A 26,462-nucleotide genomic window follows, 5' to 3' on the forward strand; every position below is an offset into this window, starting at 1 on the left:
ATGGAGACTCGAATCATTTGGAAGTGGTGGCCGGTTACTGTTTAAAATGTAAATAGTGTGATTTCTTGGAATGAATCAAGGTGCAAATTCATAGATGAATAAAACTGCCATCTGCACAAAAGGTTTTGAATAAATGGGAAAAAAAAAAAACTAATGAATGGCGAAACGTTATCTAGATTCTACAGGTGTCTTTTTTCTCTCTTGTTTTTTTATTTTTTTGGCCTCACAATCATCTCACTAATCTCCTGTTAATGAATGGCAAAATGATATCAGGATTCATTTTCTTAGCTGTCTAAGATCCTGTTCCATCCATTGTGGAGGCTATTAGATCAGTGGTCCGAATCACCATACCATGGATCCTCAACATGTATGGGGTCCTGCCCATAAGTCAAACTGTTAACTTTGGGAAGGCGTAAGACTATGGTTCCGCTCAAGATTTCCATATTTACATCAGTTTTTACCCACAGATGTTGTTTTGGAGTCGTTTAAAAAATGTTTATATATATATTTGATGGGTTGATTTCATGATGAATCGTGAGATAAAAAAGATGGTTCTTATCAATTATTTGATAATCATTAGTCCTAGTCTTAGTATTTTTATTAATGTTGGTCCCAGTATCTATATTGGCCTAGGCATCAATATCGATATTCTTTCTAAGAAAAAAAATGATATTTCTCCACTCCAAATATTTTCTATCAGGATTTTCCCTGTATCAATGATAGACGCTTCCCCTGGATAATAATTAATAGCTATACCCCTGGGTACATAAAATGATTTGGGTTTAGGCCTATTGTAATTATATGGAATCTCATATTCTACTCTAACTAGGTGGCATATCAGCTGTGCTGGCTAGGGTTGGAAATTGGTTGGATAGAACTGTGGGTTAACTTGCTCGATGCCCTTCATGGGGTGGTTAGAAATGTGGTCCATTGAAATAAATGGCCCAGGCTCAGGTTGAACCCAGATAATTTTTTTTGGTTGATTCAAATTCAAGGAAATTTTGTGCATTTATTCTGGGAATATTAATGGTACATAGAAAGATATCCATGTATATTCTTTCAATGAAAGATTTCATAAAATATTGCCATTTACGTATTAATCAGGCACTTCTTTTTTATATCTGTCAAATATGTTTCTATGATTCTGATCTTTTATCATCACAACCTGCCTCGTTAAGAACCCGTATAGCTTAACAATGGGTCAGACAGATGACCCGTCCTGACCTGGCCAACCTGTAGAAGGCGACAAGTATTGATACATTCACATGATGCATGTATCTATTAATTGTGCAGGGCTGGCATATCTTTAGCCCATATTCCACTCTTAATACTTTTGTGCAGCCTTGCTTTGTTGGGTCAGGTCTGTTGAGCTCGACTCTATTACAATTAATTGGACTGGGTATGAGCTGAGGCCTGATGAATTCTTGGACTGTTAAATAGGTCTGGTTTGGGCAGACCCTGACCTGACCTGAAGCCAACCCATTGTCACCTTAGTGCCGGCCTAGCCCGGCATCGCCCAATGAATTTTTTGATGGTGGGTCCAGTTACCACCTTGAAGCAGCAAATCCTGCCAGAGTTCTTAATCCTTCTTCCTCAACGGTGGGTCCAGTTACCACCTTGTAGCAGCCTGCAGTTCTTCTTCCACTACCCATCCATAGGTGGTCATTCAGGTCCATATTCCCAATCACAGCACACATTTGCCACATGTACTACAAACTGCAGTTCATTATGAGTGATACAATACTCCAGCAGCTTATGATACTTGATATGGAGGCACTCAAAAATTGACCACATGGCATACATTAACTAAAACTGAACTGACCAAATTCTGGGGCCCATTGTCAGTGTTCCAAAATCAGATTGATTCCACAATAGTAACCTCTGATTCATAGATGCATGTGTTGAAAAAGGACCATTGGATATATTTCAATTTAACCATCCAATAAGTCTCATAATCAAATAAGCTTAACTGGGACATGAATTGAACAGTTTAATTAAGTATTTCAGGTGTCGCTATTCATGCCTCGGTGGTAGACTCACAAGAGTTTCAACACGAGGTCATGGGTTCAAGTACCCTTTGTGGTGAAATCCCATTGTGGCGTGAGTGTGTGGGTTCGTGTGGGGTGTGAGTGTGCTCTGCCAGAGTTTCAAAGTTTTTCTCATTCATTATATCTTTTCCATGGAAATAAGCTCACCTATAATTATATTATAAAAGAAATTGCAGATTCTAAATCAGGCATCACTGGCAAAACTATGACAACTATCTATTGCACAATGACCGTATATGATAAAAAAAAACATGAAACAAAAACCATGGCAGTCTTATCAAAAGCCTCGTTTTCCAGACCAGAGCTCTGGTTTGTGGGTCCCCCATCAATGACCCCAAGTACTAAAATGTCCTCGGGTACTTTCTGATCTCATACATTATCGACGATATGGAAACCAGGTCCTTGTTCAGCGCATTGCCGCCTACAATTCTCTTTATGCAATCCATCAGCCTGGTGTAATAAAGCAGCAGCTGCGTCAGTGCGGCTCTTAAAATCTCCATGCCACACAAGAAGTTGCTGAAAGAAGTAATGACATCTTTGTGCATTAGCTCTATCGCTGCTTTCCATCGGCTTGCGAAATCTTTGACCAGCGGTTCGACATCAGCAACGGTGATGTGCTTCTCTAAGCTAGAACTCGGGTCTTCGGCTGATACAAACATCATGTAAATAAGCTTCTCTCTATGGTTTTATATATATATATATTGAATGTGCAGGATTTAGCTGTAAGGTTTTGTTTCGATGCTTACAGGCACGGGTCTTTACAAATTTGATAAGATCATTGAAATGCTCCAGCAGCAATTCTTCCTGAAAGGAAAATGGATCAAAAAGTTATGGACAAAGATCTGAATTGCAGAGGGAAAAAAGTGAAAATCACTTGCATCACAGAGAACTAGCTGATGAACAACGAGCCAATTAATATGAAAACGACGACACTCAGTACAATCTTAGTCTCCTGATTAATGCAATTTTTATTTTTATTTTCTTTTTTCTGTTGCATGCGAGTGGTTGAGAATTTTGTTTCTCAACCATCAATTTGAGCGCCACCAATTGGATGGTGAGGAAAAGATGCACACCATCACAATGGTGAGGCACGCCAGATGGTTCCGATCATGCATCCGTGTGTGCCTGTTTATAGACCACCCGAGCAACAAATATTCATCTTAATTAAGACAAAATAAAGCCACAAGTCTGAAACACAAGTGGGCCCCACATGTACAGTTTATTGGGCCAAGCAAATGCTCAATCGAAAATTGTTATCCTCCTAATATATAACAGTCACGAGCCAGCTGATTCCATCTCAATCACTACCAAATCTTACTCCATCTTCCCACAGAAGAAGCATATCTTGCTTGAAAGTGATCGGGCATTTGCCAAAAGCTGGCAATCCTCAAATGACAATGCTTCTCAGCAGAAACAATATACAAAAATACATACCAAAAAAATAGCGGTGCTGGTCTTCAGCAGATCTTCGAAATACATCCGTGCCTTCCCAGCTTCTGTACCTACTTCCTAGGAAATGAAATTTCACTAAAACAATTATAGAAGTGCACAGATGCTAGCAACATACATGACCAAAATTTAAATGAATTCATGAGAGAAAACAATGAGCACTCACAAAACATCTGATTCTCACCTTTAACACAGCAATAGTCATATCATAATTGTTTATGAGGAACACTGTTTGCAGCTTTGGCTTGGTGAATGTTTTGGCAAGCTTAATAAGCAACTCATCAACGGCCATTCGAAGTCGATCCAGATTCAATTCAAGCTACAAATATCAGTCAAGCAAAACTAACTGATTTCAGATGCTGCAATACCGTTGACTTAAAGATATCAAGGGATGGAATACCAGCTATAATTGAGAAAATAAATTCAACAAGTGTTTGAAAATTAAAATTACCATCCCAAGGTATGTAAATTGTAATGACTAAGCCAATCTCAAGAGATAACAGGGACTTGGTCTGATTTGAATAATAGAATCCGGCTTACCTGACCATCTCCATATTCAACATTGAGTTGAATAAGTGAGGCTGTGAACTCGGCATAACGTCTCATAATGTAATGTGGATGAACATCGTCCTCCCATAATGTCTTTACATTGGCATTATGCAAGCTGTTGAGGTGCATCTCAAAGACCATTTTGAAATGAGGCCACAGCGCAATATTGACCTACTAACATGTATAGCTCATTAGTTCAGATGTACCTTAAGACAGATTAGTTCCACTGATTAAGGTGAAAGAGAATTAAATCCAGTCCCTAAGTACAAATGGATAACTGTGATAGGAACTAAGACAGAGAAACCAAGGGACAGGAAGAGGTAAGAAATAGCAAGTTCAGAACACCACCAAGTATTTTATGTGTTAACATACTTCATTTATCTTCTTTTTTTTTTCTTTTTTTCTTTTTTTTCTTCTTTTCCATTTTTAGCTAAAGAAATCACTTCATGCTGTCCTATATGCATTGATTTTCAAGGTGGACCAATATTCAGAAATCCTTTAAGGGGGTGTTTGGTTTTCCAATTGCAACAGTAAATGGCTAGAAATGGGTAACGATTACTTACTCCTATAATTATGTGGCGACATCACCTACATTTGACTGCAATGATGAATTTACTGCCATTGTTTGTTTCACCCAAAAATCTCAGTAAAAATGGTAGTTTATAATGTAAAAATGTAATGGTTATAATTTCCTTTACAAGTTTCCTTTACAAGTGTATTTGACTTTTGATTTACGAGCCTTAATTTTTGTTAACACAAACACCTTGAAATGAAAATGATGGCTCATTTACTTTGCATTACACAGGAAATTGGAAAACTAAACAGGCCCTAAGGGTAGAATTGCGAATTTCCGCTTTCGGTAGCAGATGGTGCGCTCCTCCCAAATCCGGTGCTTTTACAAAATATTAACGCTTCTTTCAGCCAGTGTTTAAAATTTGGACTGGACATCGGCCTGCTTTAGTGGGCAGTCTGTCCAACTGGGTCGAACTGTGACAACATGATGGTGTCAATTAGAAAAACATTAAGAAAATTTTAATAAGACAATAATCATAACATGGAGAAGTTTCTGGGTGTGGTAGATTGATCTTGATCAAGTTTTCCCTCTCAAATCTGCCTATCTACTTCTTGTCTCTATTTCATTGCCCGAAGTCTGTAATCTTTAGGATTGACAAACTTCGAAGGATTTTTTTGTGGCAAGCAGGATACACAGCTAGGAAATTCCCGCTTCTAAATTCGAGGGAGGTTTGCACTCCTTATAATGGAGGAGCAGATATTAGAAACCTCGAGGAAGTTAACAAAGCTCTCTTTAGAAAATGGATGTGGAGATATGGAACTGAAACAGAGAGCCATTGGCATCAGATAATTGCTGCAAACTATGGCTTATCTCCCCAAGGGTAGTGGATAAAGTCTCTCCTCTTTATCGAGCATCCTTTATCTGTAAAGGGATAGCCAAGGTGGCCCTGACTGTTTTTGACAGGATTTCCTTCTCTCGTGGCAATGGGCTGAGAATTCGATTTTGGTTGGATCTGTGGTGCGGCTCCCCTACCCTGGCAGAATCTTTCCCAGCCCTTTTTGCTGTCAGTTCGAACCCAAATATTCTGGTGGGTAACTGTTTCATTGAGGCTGAAGGTGGAGTGTGGCTCCCCCCTTTCATAGAAAACTGTCTGATACGGAATTCCAGGAATTTATTCTTCTTCTTTCTCACCTGCAGAAAATTGCTCCCTCCTCTGGTCTGGACGGCTCCCTTCGCTGGTTGCCAACAGGCTCAGGCTCTTTCCCGTCCGATCACTTTATAGATCCCTCTCAGCTTCCGTGGTCTCCTCCTTTTGTAGCCACATGGGTTCTCTATGGTCTTACGGAGTGCCTCCAAAGGTTGCCACTTTTGGGTGGATGGTGGGCCGGAACAGAATTTTGATGATTGATAATTTGAGAAAAAGAGGATTGCCTCTTCCAAATGTCTATCTTCTCTGTCTCAGGGCAGGGGAAACAGCGGATCATCTTTTTATTCACTGCCCTTTCTCGATATCTAGTGGAGTGTCCTTCATTTAGCTGAAGTGTCGTGGGCCATGCTGAATTTTGTGGATCGACTCTATTCTAATTGGGATGCGGATCCAGGAGGAGCTCTAGGAAAACGTAAAATGGAGGATCCTTCTTCTCGTTGTTTTGGGCGGAAGGGAACAATCGCTGCTTCAGGACCCTCAGTATATCAGCGGCTGGAGTGTTTTCTAGTGTGTTAGTTCCATTTAGGGACCGGGCTCCATAGTTTAAGTTTGTTCGGGGTTTCTTGCCAGTCTTGGGACTAGTTCTTGTATTTCTTTTTCCTTTTTCTCTTTTTTCCTTCTTCTATTTGCTCTTTTGTAGCTTTTCTTTTTTGTTTAATAAAATTCTCACATTTCAAAAAAAAAAAAAAAAAAAAAACATGGGAGTAGTTTCTAATGCAGACAATGTACCCATGCAGACAACCAAGGGGCACACATGTACCTCAATCCAAGATGCCTGCATCATAGCCCAAATTTTGATGGGGCATGGCTCCAAATCAGATAATTGGATGAAGGTACATAGTCAAGAAAGGAGAAAATAACCAGCTAATTATTGGTAAACCATGATGCTAATTTGATTTGAAAAGATGCATACCTTATCCAAGTACGAATCCAAGCATGGAATCCTCCGTCGAGACATAATTAACTGAAGAAGAAAATCATGAGTTAATTGCTTGAACTGGGAAAATCATAGTGTAAAAAGTAGTTGATTGAAAAAAAAAAAAAAAGGTCTTACTATATCAATTAACAATCCAATCTAGAAGTGATTTATTATTATTATTAATCCAATCTAGAAGTGATTCATAACACTCCTTTATGAGTCACCACTTGTGTCACACCCCAAACCTGGAAATCGGGCTTACAAAATTCCTGATTGCCGAATCCGGTGCCGACAGCTTCCGTAGTACCCCATTCTCGACTCTCAGCGTCCATACGCCAGATTCCGATCATGAGATCCTACAAGGAGGATTTTCAGTATGAATTTCTTTTTGTAATGGAGCATAACTATAAGCATAACCAAGTCACAAAAACGACATCACCACATATCCACTATATCAAAAACTTCAAGTACAATGCTAAAATAGAAATACAATATAAAGATATCAAAGAAAACTCCAAAAGCTCCACCGCACGGTCCTACTTCAGATCGGTTGCATCCTAACATCACCTGCACGTATCTATCATGCATAAGCTCATATAAAGCTTAGAGGGTGGTGAAAGTGTGTGCGCAAGATAAGTGTCAAGCACACAAATACAACGCCGTAATCATACAATAATGGAAATACTGGCAAGATCATGAATCATACGATATTAGAGTAAGCAGAAATATACTGGTAAGTCCATGAGTCAAATAATATCAGAGTACGCAATGCAGATCATAATGATCCAAATATCATATATTGCGGATGCAATGCAATATGCAGATCCTGCCAAGTCTGTCTAAGCCATATAAGTGCAGAAACGTAGCAATCCAAAATGTCATATGCCGTGGATAAAATGCAATATGCAATGCGAATGAAATGACTAAGCTGGAATGAAGTCGGAATGATAGTACGTAATATCGCAGGCTATGGGGTCCATCACAAGGGAATTCTATCCAAAGTAGTCTCATACCTAAATTTGGATAGTCAAACACAATGTGGTAAACTCCGGATCTCAAGTTAGTCGTGCGCCCCAACTGAAATCGTGACCATTACAAAGATACACATAACAAATAGTTGCGCACCACCAGCCCAAGTGGATAGTGAATGGATAAATGAATGAGTATGCAATTCCTTCTCAGTAGCCTGCCAGCACAGTAGCATGCCAACCACTGGTAGCTCGCCCAGTGTGGTAGCTCGCCCAGGCCTCAGCCCCGCCCACATCAGCGTCTGATCTGTGCAGATTGACACACTTCTTGCTTGTGGTGGACTTGCAAAAAACCCGCTGTATATTCAAGAGCAGGCTGATATTGTTGGTAACCTCCATCTCTTTCTACTTCCTATAACTCTTATCTCCATCTTTATGTATGCATGTATGGAGAACTGATCGCCTTTGAACAGTACTGCATGAAGGCATCCATGTGGTCTGCTTCAGGTGAGCCTCACCTTCATGTGTTTCTCACATTTGATCCAACCATCAGATGCGTCACCCAAATTTAGGCCTGGGGCCCAAAAAGCTGCCCAATCCATGATTCAGGAAGGCAGCACGATAGGAAACAGTTCGTAATGGGACCTCCAGCCTTTATATTTCATGGGGCCCATCGTAGTGTATGCGACATCGACTTTGACCATCAGATGCATCCCACCATTTTAGGCCTAGGGCCCAAAAATCAGCCCCATTCATGATCAGATGGGCCACACCAAGGGAAACAGCTGGAAGAACGGACGTTGCCCTGTTCACTGTTTCCCTATGGTGTGGCCCTCCTGAATTATGGATCAAGCTTATTTTTGGGCCCTAGGCCGAAATATGGGACACATCTGATGGTCAGCTCGCATGTGAGAAACACATCATGGTGGGCCCCACCACAAGTAGACCGCATGAATGTCTTTTGTGGTACTGCTTGCAGATGATCAGTTTTCTGTCTGTATGTATGTGTATGCATGCATGTATGCGCATGTTTGAGGTCTGAATTATGATTTACAGGTTGCTCTATAATCCTCCCGAGAGAAAGTGAGTCTGTTCTCTTGGGTGCTGCCATTCTTGGTGCCGTTGCTGCCAAGAAGTATTCCGGCCTCCGGGATGGTATGAAAGCACTCAACGCAGCTGGCCAGGTATACAATTGATTCACACCAGATTAACATTTACACTATCAATTCTTTAGCCGTTTATACACACCCATGGCAACGATTTTTTCCAATTGAAATGTATTGTCAATGGTTCCGGAAATCAGTGATTAATATGTATTTCGACAGGTTATTCATCCATCCAAAGACCCCAAAGTGAAGTGTTACCATGACGCCAAATACCGTGTCTTCCGGCAACTCTACGAGCAGCAGCTCTCACACCGGTCGATCATGACTGAGGCATTGCAATAGAAAGGTATAACAACATGATGAGCATGATGCTCAAGATGCGTGCTTCTAATATAGAGAAAATCATGGAGACTCGAATCATTTGGAAGTGGTGGCCGGTTACTGTTTAAAATGTAAATGGTGTGATTTCTTGGAATGAATCAAGGTGCAAATTCATAGATGAATAAAACTGCCATCTGCACAAAAGGTTTTGAATAAATGGAAAAAAAAAAAAAAAAAAAACTAATGAATGGCGAAACGTTATCTAGATTCTTTCTCTCTTGTTTTTGTTTTTTGTTTTTTTTTTTGGCCCCACAATCATCTCACTAATCTCCTGTTTATGAATGGCAAAACAATATCAGGATTCATTTTCTTAGCTGTCTATGTAAGATCCTGTTCCATCCATTGTGGAGGCCATTAGATCAGTGGTCTGAATCACCATACCATGGGTCCTCAACGTATATGGGGTCCTGCCCATAAGTCAAACTGTTAACTTTGGGAAGGCGTAAAACTATGGTTCCACTCAAGATTTCCATCTTTACATCAGTTTTTGCCCACAGATGTTGCTTTGGAGTCGTTTAATATATATATATATATATATATATATATATATATATTTGATGGGTTGATTTCATGATGAATCGTAAGATAACAAAGATTGTTCTTATCAATTATTTGATAATCATTAGTCCTAGTCTTAGTATTTTTATTAATGTTGGTCCCAGTATCTATATTGGCATAGGCATCAATATCGATATTCTTTCTAAGAAAAAAAATGATAATTCTCCATTCCAAATACTGGATAATAATTAATAGCTATACCCCTGGGTACATAAAATGATTTGGGTTTAGGCCTATTGTAATTATATGGAATCTCATATTCTACTCTAACTAGGTGGCATGTCAGCTGTGCTGGCTAGGGATGGAAATGGGTTGGATAGAACTGTGGGTTAACTTGCTCGATGCCCTTCATGGGGTGGTTAGAAATGTGTTCCATTGAAATAAATGGCCCAGGCTCAGGTTGAACCCTTACTAGATAAATTTTGTTGTTGATTTTCAAGGAAATTTTGTGCATTTATTCTGGGAATATTAATGGTACATAGAAAGATATCCATGTATATTCTTTCAATGAAAGATTTCATAAAATATTGCCATTTACGTATTAATCAGGCACTTCTTTTTTATATCTGTCAAATATGTTTCTATGATTCTGATCTTTTATCATCACAACCTGCCTCGTTAAGAACCCGTATAGCTTAACAATGGGTCAGACAGATGACCCGTCCTGACCTGGCCAACCTGTAGAAGGCGACAAGTATTGATACATTCACATGATGCATGTATCTATTAATTGTGCAGGGCTGGCATATCTTTAGCCCATATTCCACTCTTAATACTTTTGTGCAGCCTTGCTTTGTTGGGTCAGGTCTGTTGAGCTCGACTCTATTACAATTAATTGGATTGGGAATGAGCAGAAGCCTGCTGAATATTAAGTGGGCTCAGCCTGGCCACAGTGGAGAGGTCCATGGGTCCAGTTCAGTACGGAATTCTTGGACTGTTAAATAGGTCTGGTTTGGGCAGACCCTGACCTGACCTGAAGCCAACCCATTGTCACCTTAGTGCCGGCCTAGCCCGGCATCGCCCAATGAATTTTTTGATGGTGGGTCCAGTTACCACCTTGTAGCAGCAAATCCTGCCAGAGTTCTTAATCCTTCTTCCTCAATGGTGGGTCCAGTTACCACCTTGTAGCAGCCTGGAGTTCTTCCACTACCCATCCATAGGTGGCCATTCAGGTCCATATTCCCAATCACAGTACACATTTGCCACATGTACTACAAACTGCAGTTCATTATGAGTGATACAATACTCCAGCAGCTTGTACGAATCCAAGCATGGAATCCTCCGTCGAGACATAATTAACTGAAGAAGAAAATCACGAGTTAATTGCTTGAACTGGGAAAATCATAGTGTAAAAAGTAGTTGATTGAAAAAAAAAAAAAAAAGGTCTTACTATATCAATTAACAATCCAATCTAGAAGTGATTTATTATTATTATTAATCCAATCTAGAAGTGATTCATAACACTCCTTTATGAGTCACCACTTGTGTCACACCCCAAACCTGGAAATCGGGCTCACAAAATTCCTGATTGCCGAATCCGGTGCCGACAGCTTCCGTAGTACCCCATTCTCGACTCTCAGCGTCCATACGCCAGATTCCGATCATGAGATCCTACAAGGAAGATTTTCAGTATGAATTTCTTTTTGTAATGGAGCATAACTATAAGCATAACCAAGTCACAAAAACGACATCACCACATATCCACTATATCAAAAACTTCAAGTACAATGCTGAAATAGAAATACAATATAAAGATATCAAAGAAAACTCCAAAAGCTCCACCGCACGGTCCTACTTCAGATCGGTTGCATCCTAACATCACCTGCACGTATCTATCATGCATAAGCTCATATAAAGCTTAGAGGGTGGTGAAAGTGTGTGCGCAAGATAAGTGTCAAGCACACAAATACAACGCCGTAATCATACAATAATGGAAATACTGGCAAGATCATGAATCATACGATATTAGAGTAAGCAGAAATATACTGGTAAGTCCATGAGTCAAATAATATCAGAGTACGCAATGCAGATCATAATGATCCAAATATCATATACTGCGGATGCAATGCAATATGCAGATCCTGCCAAGTCTGTCTAAGCCATATAAGTGCAGAAACGTAGCAATCCAAAATGTCATATGCCGTGGATAAAATGCAATATGCAATGCGAATGAAATGACTAAGCTGGAATGAAGTCGGAATGATAGTACGTAATATCGCAGGCTATGGGGTCCATCACAAGGGAATTCTATCCAAACTAGTCTCATACCTAAATTTGGATAGTCAAACACAATGTGGTAAACTCCGGATCTCAAGTTAGTCGTGCGCCCCAACTGAAATCGTGACCATTACAAAGATACACATAACAAATAGTTGCGCACCACCAGCCCGAGTGGATAGTGAATGGATGAATGAATGAGTATGCAACTCCTGCTCAGTAACCTGCTAGCACAGTAGCCTGCCAATCATTGGTAGCTCGTCTAGTGTGGTAGCTCGCCTAGGCCTCAGCCCCGCCTACATCAGCGTCTGCCCACATGTGCAAAAGTAACGGGGTGTCATAATATCATATCAGTCCTCATATCAAGTCCACATATCAGTACGGTTCCTCCCTGGGGAATCACTAGGGTCTATTATACTCCACACTGACTGCCGCCTCCCTAGTCGCACAGCCCAGCGAGTGGAAGAGACCACACTATCCACCTGACCAGTAGTCTTCCAATACCCACCCGGCTCGTCGATAGCGGACCCATTTGTGAGCTGGTCAAACTCAGCCTAGCTTACAGCCCCCTCACTCGGGCGGATAAGGCCACACCCCCTCCCAACCGACTACGACACAGTAGGAGACGCGGCCTACTGGTATTCGGCACTCAGGCGCTCAGGTTTCACTCAGTCTAGACGTTGGGGCGTCTCCTGGCCTCGGAGGTTCTGGGACTTCCACCCGAAGACATCCTAAGTGCCCACAGTGCTAAAACCAAGTATTTTCAGTGTCCCATATGGCCATCCACGATGTGCCTGTGGAGGTCATAGCCTTGATGTCGCTAGGGCATATAATGATTATGTCACACATATGCGAGATGCATGAATCATACTGTCCAGTCATGCAACAATCCTGCACGTACTACGCGCTCCTATGGGTAACTCCTATTAGTGAGTCCCATAAATAATCTACCCAATGGCATATGCTATGATCAGTCACTACTCATATCAAGCATACATATGATGCGTATGGGCATGAATCATGAAATTATACTAAGCATGTTATAAAGTGTTGAACCATCCTCACAACGGAGATGGGCTTAGACGGCCTACGCACAACAAGTATGGGCCTATCAATGGGCCCTCGGGAGAGTTATAATGCGGACATTTAACCAACATTATTCTTACAATGTGGACGTCAAACCATCATTGCTCCCGAGGCATAGCCTGCCATAAAGGTCATCACATAAACCACGGTGGAATCATATTACAATGGGCCTTATGTACATCCCAATGGGCCACGACCCATGGGCCTCCAAACATCAAATGGGCCTCAACGGACGGGCCACAAATACATCAAATGGGCCTCAACGGACGGGCCACAAATACATCAAGATGGGCCTCAACGGATGGGCCACAAATACATCACATGGGCCCTCATATGGCAAGTGGGCCATATCACATGGGCCGCACCAATGAGCCTCATGTATATCAAATGGGCCGCACCAATGGGCCTCATACATATCAAGGTGGTCTCAACAACGGGCCTCATACATCACATCCAGGTGGGCCTCAACAACGGGCCTTATATATATCAAGTGGGCTGCATCAATGGGCCGCACTAATAAGCCTCATAGATGGGCTACAAATATATCAAGGTGGGCCTTTCAGATGGGCCACAAGTATATCAAAGTGGGCCTAACGGATGGGCCATAACTACATCAAGATGGGCCTAATCATATGGGCCTCATATATATACCAAGGTGAGCCTCAATGGACAGCCATAAATAAATCAAGATGGGCCTCATACATCTCCAAAAAAATCATATTGGAGGATCATTTGGACCATACCACAAATAGCAATGGAGATAATAATTTTCATGGTTAAATGAATCACAAGGCCCACTATAAAGTTTATTTTCCAACCAATCTAATCATAAAGTCATAAAGACCTAGATTAAGAGGGAAAAAACAAATATCATGTGGGTCCAAACCCTGTAGCCCAAGGGTTTTAATGGTAGACATTCAAACCCACTATTTCCTATAATGTGGTCCACCTGATCAACTGCTGGATGGTGTGGCCCACCGTGATGTATTTTGAGATCCAACCTATTCATAAACTAACATAGTGATAGATGAAGTGGAAACAAATATCAACTTAATAGGAAACTACTATGGCCCTTAGAAATTTTGAACGGTGTACGTCACTGTCCACTATTTCAATTGTGGGGAGGGGTCCACTTGAACTTTAGATCTAACTCATTCTTTCCTCATGCCATAAAATGATCTCTCAAAATGGTTGGAAGGTATAGATACAACGCATTGTATCATAGTAAGCCCCACCGTCCAAACAGTGGACGGTGTGGATAAAACACATACATCATTAGGTGGGTCCCACCATCCAATGCTGTGGACGGTGCGAACAAAACACATACACCATGGTAGGTTCCACCGTCCACTACCGTGGACGGTGCGAATAAAACACATACATCATTGTGGGTCCCACGTGGGGCCCACCATAACGTTGATATGCCATCCAATTTGTTGGTAAGGTCACACGGACCTGAATATAGAGGAAAAACAAATTTCATAATGATCCAAAACTTCTGTCAACCCAAAAAGGGGTTTCAATGGCAGCCGTTCAATCACACTGTGTCCTGCCATGTGGGCCACCTGAGTCCCACACGGGGCTGATTTTTGGTTGGGGCCCACTGCCCTAAGGGGCCTACCACATGCACAGTGTGGATGTTCTACCACATCACGGTGGGGCCCACGGTTGGGACCAGTGGTCCCTGGCTCAGACGCAGCAGCGTCTTGCTGCAGCATCAGCAGCAGCAGACACTGCCTATATATATATATATTTTTTCTTTTCTTTGAAAAATTGAATTTCTGAGGTTTTTCATACGTGGGGCCTGCATCAGGTAAATCCAACCTAGCCATTGCATTCCATGGCTCAAAACAGACCAAACAAGCCCAATATTCAATATGTTTCGGGGTGTAGAAAGATCAGAGTGCATTTTAACCGTGAAAACCACTGTTTTCTAAGTTATGGCCCGCCAAATAGTCGGATTGACTTCATTTTTTGGCTCAACGCCTAAAATGAGCTTGGGAATGGAATGGACGGCGTGGATTAAACTTATACATCAATGTGGGGCCTGCATGAGTGGCCCACCCAAATACCTTATATAAATAAATATATGTTATTATATTTCATTTGTTTGGCTAGCCGGTCAGCACCACACGGTTAGTGCACCCTTCACTGACGTCCAGCGTCCAGGGACACTGGACGGTTTTAGATACAACAGATTTTAAGGTGGGCCCCACCTTCAAACATGCTGTCCAAGTGGGCCACCATATGCATGGATGGTGTGGATAAGACATACACCAAGGTGGGGGTCTATCCGAGTGGACCACACAGCCACATCATCATATAAAAAAAAATTGAAAAAAGACAGGGAGAGAGAGAGAAAGAGAGAGAGTGGGACACGTGTGATGGAGGGACCCCGTCACTATGGGCCCTCCTTTGCATTCAATTATACATCAAGCGGGTCCCATTACACATGGGCCCACCAAATCAAGAATCAACGGTAGAGATTACTTCTCCACCAAAATTGAAGGTCTAGATGACCCTATCAAAACTAGAAAGTAAACATCATGATGAGATCCATGGAGAATGACCCAATCATAGAATGATCATGAGAATCAAGGTGGGCCATCGGCCACATCTAGGGTCCAAAGTGAGATCTATACCATCAATCGGTATGCATCACTTGGCCCATCATCAAAAGAATGAAATCTAAGCCTATAGAAGCACCCACCGTTCAATCTTCTTGGTCCGATGGAACGCCGATCTCCTTGTGCCTCTCTTTGATGGAGGATGATGAGAAAAGAATGGCTAGGATGATAGATCTTGGGATGGAAAGTGGGCCACACACATGCACTTTTCTCTCACTTGGGATGCTTGGACGTCCACCACTTTTTGCTCAATGTGAAGAGAAAGAGAGAGAGAATGGGTGGTTGTAAGGAGAGAGAGATGGGTGATGGATTTGAGGTGAGTGATGGATGTGAGGTGAGTGATGGGTGAGGTGAGAGACTTGTTGACTTTTAGGGTAGATTGCTTGACTTGTGGAGAAAGAAAGCATGGGTTGCTCTTGTACTTGACATGAGGTGATTGACTGATTGATTGATGGGATATGTTGTAGAGATTCTCTTTGGATCGCAAATGCACGACGTTTTCTTCGAAATAAATGCCGGTCCATATCTCCTGGCCAGGGTATCGGATCGGTATGCAAGACGCGGCGTTGAAACCGAGGTGACGGTGCGGTCGCAATGGTACAAGTCTCGGATTAAGCTGGCTCAAATCTACGAAATACGACTTAGGGTCGCGCGCAAACGTCGATTATAGGTCGCAGGTTGCCGGAATTCGACCGGGAGGACCGCGAAAGCCTACAGAACGGTACGGGCTAGGATACAGGTCTTACAACTTGTAGGTTCATCAGTTTCTATCACAAGCAGTGTTGAATAGAATTCTAACAATTTTGAGGAATCGACACCACCAAGCAATTGAAACAATGTGAATAGTATTGGAAGGAAGCACTTCTAGCATTACAATTAGATCAAGTATCTTCTAGATCATGGCATCTCAGCTACATACAAATTTAAAGTTTTTTTTTATAAAAAAATAAAAATAAATAAATAAATAAATAAATAAGAGCAAAAGAACTCTGATAACCATAGAGCTTTGGGTTTGTTCATTCATAATCGAATTCCAATTTATAAATTCATGATGAAGTATTCTTAGCCCAGGCTCCCTACAACTGAAAGGCATTTGGTAAGCAATGAGATGTGTTGGCAATAAAAGGGATTGATAAGAACCATGAGGAATTGACAGATTCCCAAGGGATGACATGGATATACTTTTATCGCTATCCCTAGTACAGCAATTGGGAAGAAACTAGTGAAGCCGACGCTTGGGCCCTTATGAGAAGGTTGGAGGATTTTCTGCAGTAGTTTCTCTGCTGCACTGGTTGTAGAAGGAGAGACTTGGGCATCAAATGACGGTATCAAGTTGTGGAATGTCTTTAGTATTTGATGAATTCAGGAACATCACCTATTCAATAAACATGTCATTGGCCATGTGGGAGGAGACAAACGATGTATCTGACTCTTTGGATAAAGAGGGTGTTGGCCACTTGACTTTGAATGCTGGTGATTCTTTCCCTATCCTATGATTTTATCATTTTTAAATCAGTCCAGAATTTCTGGCAAAACCCTATTGTTGTTTCTGATAGAATGCAACAGCCTTGAATCTTCAAAGACTTCATCGATCAGAATTTCCAGCAAAAACTACAAGAAGATCTCCAGCACACTACAGCCACAGGACCACCCCTCGCAAATCACATATAGTCGGTGATTAAAGGGTTAAGACTCTCAAACCAAGAGAGATTATATGAAAAGAAAAAGAAGAGAAGAGAGGAGATTAGAAGATAAGGAGAAGAGATCAAGAGAGAAGAAAACCTAGGGACCTTCTTGCTCCAATACCATGTCAGAGGAAAGAATTTGGGAAGAAAAGAAACTCTGAGAGACTTGGTTGTCCAGCCCTCTCTCTCTATATATATTAAGTGAATGGGGAAATTACATAAACTACCCTTAGAGAAAAGGATTTTTTAAAAAAAAGAACAAAAAAAAAAAAAGATAATTAATAAAAGGGAAATAAGAGGCTCGCAGCCCAAGTTGGGCCCAAGTAAAGCAAATGGTGAATGGCCCAAAGGGGATATGGCCCAATTACGTCAACAAATTTAATGAAATCATCATTAGCTCTTCAAAAAATAAAAGAGAGAGAGAGAGAGAGAGAGAGAGAGCAAAGAACCACCCATAACACATGAAGCATGTTCCATTACCTGATGTTGGTGTATTATGCGGATCATAAGCATTGAACCTATTGCATCGTAAAAATTTGGAAGAATTGAATTGAAATGTTCAACAATAACCGCAAATGGTCCTGAAACAAACAAACAGGAGTTCAGCATTGATTTTCTTGTTCGCCAACATTTCCCTAGTAACAGTGATGTCACAATAACCCCTTTAGCCATAACTTCTTTTCCTAACTTGTTAATGGATTTTCCAAAAGCAATGAAGAACTAAATAGTGAAAGATAGGCATCTCTTACAAAGATTCACAACGAGCAATTTAATCTTAAGAAAAAATATCATAATTGTCAACACAGTACTAATTTCTGAGTAAGACTTGTCATACTATTTCAATCATGATATCAAAAAATGGTTACATTATGGCTGTTTCAAAACAAAAGAGTTTGAATGGATTCAATGAACTGAAACGGAATGAACCATTTTGAGAAATATTGGAAGGGATAAATCATCACCTTTTTCCCTCTCTTTTTTTCTTGTATTTATATGTAACAAGCCCTAATCCACTAAATCATGCTTGATTTGTTTGTTTGATCAGGGCAAATTTGGTTAGCTTTCAAAAGGTCAAGCTAACATTGAATGACAGACATCATTCTTACCAAAGAATGGCCAATCACAACATCAAAGACATGCTCAGTACAAATAATAATAATAATAATAATAATATTTGGGACCCTCGCATTTTCCAACTCTGGCCCGTATTGTATCAGCCAGCAAGTCGGCCAATACACTGGTTGATGCTGTTATGTAATACCTCAATTCTATAACACAGCTTTGTTGTCCGGAGGTAACTACAACCCACCCCACCTTGAAAGAAATGCTGAAAACAAATGAATATTATCATGTCAAACATCTAGCAACCTACTGTTAAAGCCTGCAATTTAAGTGGCCTGCATCATCAAGCATATGTCTATGTATGCTGCTTTCTGAGCTTCAAGAAATAAAATAGAAATAATACAAGGTAGAAAACAATTTCATCAATAGATAGTGACAGATGACAGCTCAAATGGTAAAAAATAAAAGAAACACATTAAGAAGAGCTCCACTGATTCTAGTGACAAGAAGTGATCTATTCTCACTGAATGTGACTAACATACGAGGAGAAAATGGTGAACAAATAGGAGTGACTAAGAACTCTAAAGAAGAAGGCAACTTTAAAGAAACAAAATCCAAGCTACTGAAGAGAAAGAAACACTTGCACAGATAGAAACAAGCATATGCCTCACAATTTACCTGCAAATATTTCGTAGAAAATAGATTCTTCCCCAAAGAAATCATCACAGAAAAGATATCTGTACCACAAAGGAGAGATCATTATCTGTAGTCAAACTAGGGAAATAACTAATGGCATTTGGCATATAAAAAAATAGTAGAAGACAAAGAAAACTATTGAGTACTCTGAAGTAGCAGTATCCATTAGAAGCTTATGCAAGCTCCCAAAGAGAACTTCATAAGGGTACTTCAGAGAGCTAGCCTCAGCTATATGTGGAATCAATGCAGGTTGTTCAATTTCCTGAGAACAGTAAAAGAGTTTAAATCAAGCCTCTAAACCCGGTCCTTCATGGAAAGAATAGAAGGAAAAAGTTTTTCTGATTTTGCAAACTCAACCAAAAGGTTAACTTATTATAAAAGAAAAAGGAAAAGAAATAACTCCATTTACATGCCTACATGTTTCCCCCACTTTGTTGGTAGTCTCAATAACCTAAATTACATCTCTCATGATTTTGGCATGGATATCTTTGTTATACCATGCATGCTCGCACCAGTGTTCAAAATATCGGTATCGTGTTACGTATCGTACCCTTGGGATACGGATACGTATCAGTTATCGCATGGGATATATCAGTTGTATCGCGTAATGTATCGCTGTTGTTGGAAACATGGGGAAATTGGTCGAATTTTTCAATGAAACTTCAGTGATTGTTAAAAGAGACATCAACACACATTTATAAATCAAAACATTACAAAAAATAAGTGCACGTAATAGGTTTTCTTTGCATGGGGTCCTAATCCATGCATTGTCTAACTGAATCTCGAAATTCCGCAACTCGGCCCATCTCCTCCAAATCTCGAAATTGATGCTCCCAATCCATGATTTTTCATGCAAAACATGAAAAACCATGGATTTGCAACAATTTGACACTGATTTAACATGATTTATAGAAAAAAAAAAAAAAAAGGATGGAAAATCGAAAATGCTCACCAGATCGAACATGTGAGATATATCGCACTACTCATGAGTTTTGAATCGCACAAGTGGGATACAAGATATATCGTGGGATATATCGGCCGATATCGTCGATATTTAAAACACTGGCTTGCACATAACATGTCCAGCAGAAATACATTCCTTTTCTTACTGCTAAAACATGCTTTATTCATCACGCATGCAAACGCATACAGGAAGAACTTATACAACAAAAGTACAATGCATATGGCAGTAATACTTCCCCAGTTTCAATAATAATTAACTTACATGTATAGTATATATCACATATTCCATATCTATCCATCAAGACTAGACATGGTATTCAATTTTTTGGACTTGGTATTCAGAATCTAAACAACAAATAGATCGAATACACTTCTATTTTATACTTGCAAATTTTAGAAGTTAAATTTAGGAACATGGTTGTGTTAAACGTTGGGCAGGATCCAACCACCTAGCAAGTCACCTGAGTAAATCAGCTGATTCAACTATTGCCTCGGCAAATTTTTTCATGAATTGAACAAAAACAAAAAGATGAGTTTTCACTCTCCCACGTGATTTTCTAACTGTTTCTTCAAAATAGGCATGAGGAGTGACAGGTCAGATGGGTGACTGAAAGAATTTAAACATGTAAAGAGCGCGTATGTGTGCATCAAATTTATTTGTACTCATGTGGTGCACCATTGTCCAAGGGTTGTGTATGTTAAGTGAGCTTTATGAGGCATGAGATCTTACTAGTCCCCTCTTTCTTTTCCTTCTCTCCATTCTCTTTTCCTTTCTTCTTTTTCCCACTACCATGGACTTAAACAAAACACTCCTTTCAATCCCCCATCTCCGCAAGGGGCCTCTTTATTCCTCCAAAGGTTTTAAGGGAGAAACAGGGAAATACTGTACTTTTCAACATTTTTCTTCATCCTTTTTTTTTTTGAAGCTTAAAAGAAATCAAGAAAAGAAATACTCCCAATGCTCAAAAACATCTTCTCTTCATGTCTTTTGAGTTTTTATGTTTACTTAAAAAGATATCTAGTGACTAGTGCCTCGTGAACGTGGTATTTAGTAACCCATCTTGTTCTTTTCTTTCCATCTTTTTCCTATATATATATATATATATATATATATATATATAGAAAGCACATAGTAACCCATTTTATTGCTCCACCTTGTTTCTCAGCTTTAAACAATCAGTATACTGCCTTGTTCAGATGCATCTTTGATGCAGGACATGAAAATTAAATATGATATGCGAGATTTCAGGCTTAAGATCACGTTAGTTCAGAAACAATTACACAAATTCCATATCCCACATGAAAGTCCAAACATTCAATTAAGGGAAATCTATGCGGGTCCAAGCCTACACATGATAGGGCTGGACCAATAAAAATTATGAACCAAACGATACTCAAAGATAAGAAATAATCATCCACACATGCATAGTAATCAGTCCCTAATCCAAGGGATTCACCAATTTCAAATCAAGGAACCCTAGCGTAAGAAAAGGGGCATAAAATTGGAGATTTGAGTAATTTAGGGTTAGGTTTATGGATTTTGGGTGAAAGCGGAGTGAAAGAAAGGAGAGAAACGAGCCAAAGAAGTACCGCACGCATGGACAACAACAATGGCCTAGACGCACATGCGTGTGATCTCGGCCGCACTTGTGTGGGGCCCACTATTCAAAAAAAGGCTACCTTGGCCCTGATTGGCCAGGGATGGATTCCAAAACCCCCAAATCTCAGCTCGATCCGATGTACGGTTTGTGCGTGGTGCTCCGTCGAAGTTTCAGCCCTCCCGTAGGGCCAGATTCTGAAATTCTGCTGTGGGGAGGAGAATTGCTGCAATAGATGATTGATTCAAAGTGTAAATGATGGAGTGAGATGAGAAGAAGAGATGGTAGAATATGGATAATAGAGATTGCGATGGATGGGGGCGAATCGGGATAGATGTGACTTCGCACCACAGTAGTTAACCCTTCGATGAAGGGAGGGTTTCGCACCCAATTAGGCTTTACAACTCAGAGAGTAGGAAAACGCAGAATTTTTATTAATCTTCAATCAATGAAAAAAGCTACAAGGGGTGCCTATTTATAAGAAAACTCTATACTCCAAAAACTCGCACCATGTGCACAACCTATTACTTGGCGATGAAGTAAACTAAAATAAAAACTAAACAGAGAAATCTAAAGCGTTCACAATGTTCTAAATAATAACAATAAGCAAAACCTAAAATATGAAATCAATCCGACGAGTGGGCCACGATCATGAGATCCCATGATGGGTTTTTCTTAACTATCAGGCCCTCCCTTTTGAACCAAAACTTCGTCTTCTAGCTAGGAAGCTCTCCCTGGACGTCGTCATCGAGCCAGATAGATGGCAAGGCCCTGCTTCTGCATACGTACGTGCGTGTGAAGATTTCGCCACTGGCGAAATAAAACTCCTGAACCGCTCCAGGATGTCAGGATCAAGTCTCTGAAGCTCCTCCTCAGTGAACCACATGCTGTCTGAAGCTGGGTGTGACTTCCATTTAACCAGGTACTTCTGAAACCCACCGTCCAACGTTGAAACTATTGGATGGTCCAGGATATCCTTTATTTCCTTTTTGGGTGTGTGAAAGTTAGGTATGGGAGGTAGAGGCTGGGAAAATGGGTCGAAAGGATAAGTATGGAAGGTAAAGGCTGGGAAGATGAGTCAGGATGAGTAGATATAGGAGGTAGAGGCTGAAAAAATGGGTTGGGAAGGGTAGGTATGAGACATAGAGGCTGGAAAAATGGGTCGGGACGGGTAGGTATGGGAGGTAGAGGCTGGAAAAATGGGTCGAGACGGGTAGGTATGAGAAGTAGAGGCTGGAAAAATGGGTCGAGAAGGGTAGGTATGGAAGGTATAGGCTGGGAAGAAAGGTCAGGAAGAGTGGGTATAGGAGGTAGAGACTAGGAAAATAGGTTGGGAAGGAGCCATGGTTCAAGGGATAAATATGGGGAATGAGGATGGGTAAGCGAAGGGCCAGACAAAGTATTAGTGGTCCCCTGAAAAGTAACTAGATCCTCCACGTTGAATGTGGAACTAATTCCTATAGAAGGTGGAAGATCTACCTCATACGCATTGAAACCGTTTCGTTTTATAATTTTGAAGGGTCCAGCGCTACGTGCGTATAACTTACAAACGGCCCCCGGAGGGTACCATTCGATCCAGATGCGGACGAGTAATCTCCACAAGAGCAGCTTCCATCCCTAAAGCAATGAAAGCGATTTGCGTCTCTCAACACGATCTCGCGGCCTACAGCCTTAGATATGTACTTGATCGAATTGTGGCAATCACCACAAATGCGGAGGTTCTTTATTATTCGAATCCTCATTGGAGGTGGCGTACTTATCAGCGCGTAAGCAATTGCCAGCTTCTCGCTGTGATAGTAAAGGGCCTGCTCTTTTTACTCCTCTACATCGAGCACCACGAAATCGGTATCAGCCACGTATCCCATATCTCCAATGCTTCTCATCAGATCTTCCACCTTATCATATATAGCGGCCACTTCTGGGTGGGAGCTATCACCCGCTACGAACAGATGGACCCTGTTCTTCACTTCAATCCAGCTATAACCTGGGTCCTTCTTCACATTCTTCAATCTCATCGTCTTCCTAGCATCTGCTGCATCACCCCATTGGCTGGTTGAGGCGTAGATGTTCGACATGAGAACATAAGCGGCTGAATCAGATGGCTCCAAATCCAAAAGCCGGGCCGCCACCCGCTTTGCCACCTCTGTGTCCCCTTTAACTGTACAAGCACCAAGCAACGTTCTACACATCGACGCGGAAGGATCAAAAGGCATTGATTCGACGAGCTTTTCTGCTTCTTTCACAAGCCCCGCGCGACCAAGAACATTAACTAGGCATGAATAATGCTCTATTCTCGGCTCAATGCCATAGTCCTTACTCATCGAATTGAAGTACATGTGAGCTTCAGATACTAAGCCACCGGCATGACTACAGGCTGAAAGAACTCCAATAAAAGTAATCCAATCAGGTCGAATGCCCCAACACTTCATCTTTCTAAAGAGATCGAGGGCTTCGTCACCGTTGCCATGTTGAGCAAAACCCACAAGCATTGCATTCCAAGATGCAACATTCTTCGTGCCCATCTTCTTGAACACGCGGTACGAGTCCTTGATGCACCCGCATTTCGCATACATGTCAATGATCGAAGTCCCCACAAAGGTGTCTAATGCACAGTCCGACTTAATGGCGTTTGCATGGATTTGCCTCCCCTGCTCAAACACAGCCAAGCACGAGCATGCTTTGATGAGTGTAGCGAATGTGAATTCGTCGGGAAGGACCCCCAAGCGCCTCATTCGTTGGTAGAGCTGCAGAGCATGGTCATCATCTCCATTCTCCACACATCCCGAGATCACGGCCGTCCAAGCGACCTCATCGGGCTCAGGTATGTCATCGAAAACAAGAATCGCATCACTCATGTCTCCACAATTAATGTACATGTCCATGATCCCACTACTAACGCATAAATCCGAATCGAACCCAAGCTTTATTGCATGCGCATGGATTTGCTTCCCTTGTTCAATAGCAACCAAGCAACTACAGGCCTTAATGGCTGTTGCTAACGTGAACTGGTTCAATCTCTCCCCATGCTTCCAGATCAAAGAGATAAGATTCAATGCCCTAACATTGTCATTGTTCATTACATACCCCGCAATCATAGCATTCCAAGAACCCAAATCAAATCCATTTAGGTTGCAAAAAATGACTTCTGCTTCTTCCATCTCGCCATTCTTAGCATAAGCATCAATGAGCGACGTCAAAACAAAGACGTCTATGAAATGACCAGTTTTCACTGCAAGAACATGAGCTTGTTTACCCAAAATGGAGCCTCTGGCAAGAGCTGAAGAGGCCCGAAGAATGCTTGCCAGTGTAAACTGATCCGGGATTGCACCGTCGCGCAAAAGACCCAAGAAAAGGGCAACGGATTCTTCCACCAAACCACTTTGCACATAACCTGATATCATTGAATTCCATGAAATCAGATCCAATTCTTCCATCTCGTCAAACACCTTCCTTGCATAATCCAAACAGCCGGTCTTCACATACATGTTGATGAGATTATTCATGACAGCAACATCCAAACTTAACCCGGTTTTTACAACCACACTATGGATCTGCTCCCCAGCTTTCAAATCACTAGCACCTGCAATTGCACTGAGAACAATCACAAACGTCACTTTGTCATATCCTACATTGAATCTCATAATCTCCATAAAGCATTCGATCACAGCCTCATTATCGCCGCCTTGTAAAAACCCGGTCATGGCTTTATTCCAGCCAATTATGTCCGAGTTCTCTTCAAACAAACATGCCTTAATCGCATACGCCCGAACCTGCTCGACATTCTCCTTCTCAGAAACCCTGCTAAGGATGGACTGAACACTAACATCATCCGGGCCCAGCCCACACCGGTGCAATGCTGAGAACAGAGAAACAGCTTCATTCTCGAGACCCAATTGTGAGTACGCCTTAATCATTATGTTCCACAACACAACATCTCTCTCAGACATTTCATCAAACAGGTAGCGAGCGTCCTCAATCCGTCCGAATTTCGAGTATATATTGACAAGAGCAGCCGAGACGAAGACGTCACAATCCAAACCAATCTTCACAGCATAAGAATGGACAGTTTCTGACGTATCGAGTAAACCCGAGTGCAAGCATATCTTAAGGACTGGAGCTAACGTGAGCCGGCTGGGGGAGACTGCGGATCTGCGCAGAAGGCGGAAAAGGAGAAGGCCTTGCTGGGCTGTGTCGGGGGAGAGAGCATAGCCTGCGAGGATCGAGTTCCATGTAACGAGATCTCGGTCGGGAATTTTGTCGAACAGGTGGCGTGCGGAGGTTAGAGACCCGCATTTGCAATACATGTTGATGAGGTTGTTGGTGAGGAAGCGGTCGTGAGAGAGGCCGGATGCTATAATGCGAGCGTGTGTGCATTGTCCGAGGCGGAGGGATTTGGACGAGATGGCGGTGCGTAGGATGGCGAACCATGGTGGTGTTGGGGCGGAGAGAGATGATGGCGTTTCTGGGAAGGTAAAGGAAGAGAAGTGAGAGCGGAGGAGAGATGAACGGCTGAGATTGGCTTGGAATAGCATTGCCGGGATTCACGGTGTTTTTTGCTTCTCCCGCAAGGAAATTGGATTGCGTACTGAGTTACTCAGTACGCTCTTATCGTACCGAGTAAACTCAGTTGGGCCCACCTTGAAAGTATGTGATCTATCCACACCGTCTATTATTTTTTCCATCTAATTTAATAGGTTGAGCCAAAAATCGAATCATATCCAAAGATCAAGTGGACCATACCACAGGAAACAGTGGGGATAATGATATCCACCGTTGAAACCTTGCTAGGCCCAACAATGATGTTTATTTGTCATCCAACCTGTTCATAA

The 26,462-nt window shown here is 41.5% G+C and overlaps 1 protein-coding gene across 4 annotated transcripts; it reads right to left on the minus strand.

The window, feature by feature from the left end:
• Positions 1–2,145: 2,145 nt before the first annotated feature.
• Positions 2,146–26,188, minus strand: LOC131251629 (vacuolar protein sorting-associated protein 52 A-like). 4 transcript variants are annotated; one of them, XM_058252467.1, is made up of 10 exons: positions 24,887–25,165; positions 19,219–19,334; positions 19,055–19,113; positions 17,795–17,895; positions 6,681–6,731; positions 4,038–4,217; positions 3,682–3,816; positions 3,483–3,557; positions 2,795–2,852; positions 2,146–2,694 (listed from the first exon to the last, which is right to left on the minus strand). In XM_058252467.1, the coding sequence occupies exons 1-10, from the start codon at positions 25,019–25,021 to the stop codon at positions 2,390–2,392; spliced, it is 1,215 nt and encodes a 404-aa protein (XP_058108450.1). In that variant the 5' UTR covers positions 25,022–25,165; the 3' UTR covers positions 2,146–2,389. The 4 variants fall into 4 exon arrangements, 2 of the variants coding, with proteins under 2 accessions (XP_058108450.1, XP_058108451.1); XM_058252468.1 differs by lacking the exon at positions 4,038–4,217; XR_009174003.1 differs by lacking the exons at positions 2,146–2,694; positions 2,795–2,852; positions 3,483–3,557; ... (1 more) ...; positions 4,038–4,217; positions 6,681–6,731 and adding exons at positions 10,957–10,998; positions 18,576–18,641 and having other exon boundaries at positions 24,887–26,188.
• Positions 26,189–26,462: the final 274 nt, after the last annotated feature.

Source organism: Magnolia sinica, chromosome 7 (assembly GCF_029962835.1).
Source record: "Magnolia sinica isolate HGM2019 chromosome 7, MsV1, whole genome shotgun sequence".
Classification (NCBI taxonomy): Eukaryota; Viridiplantae; Streptophyta; class Magnoliopsida; order Magnoliales; family Magnoliaceae; genus Magnolia; species Magnolia sinica.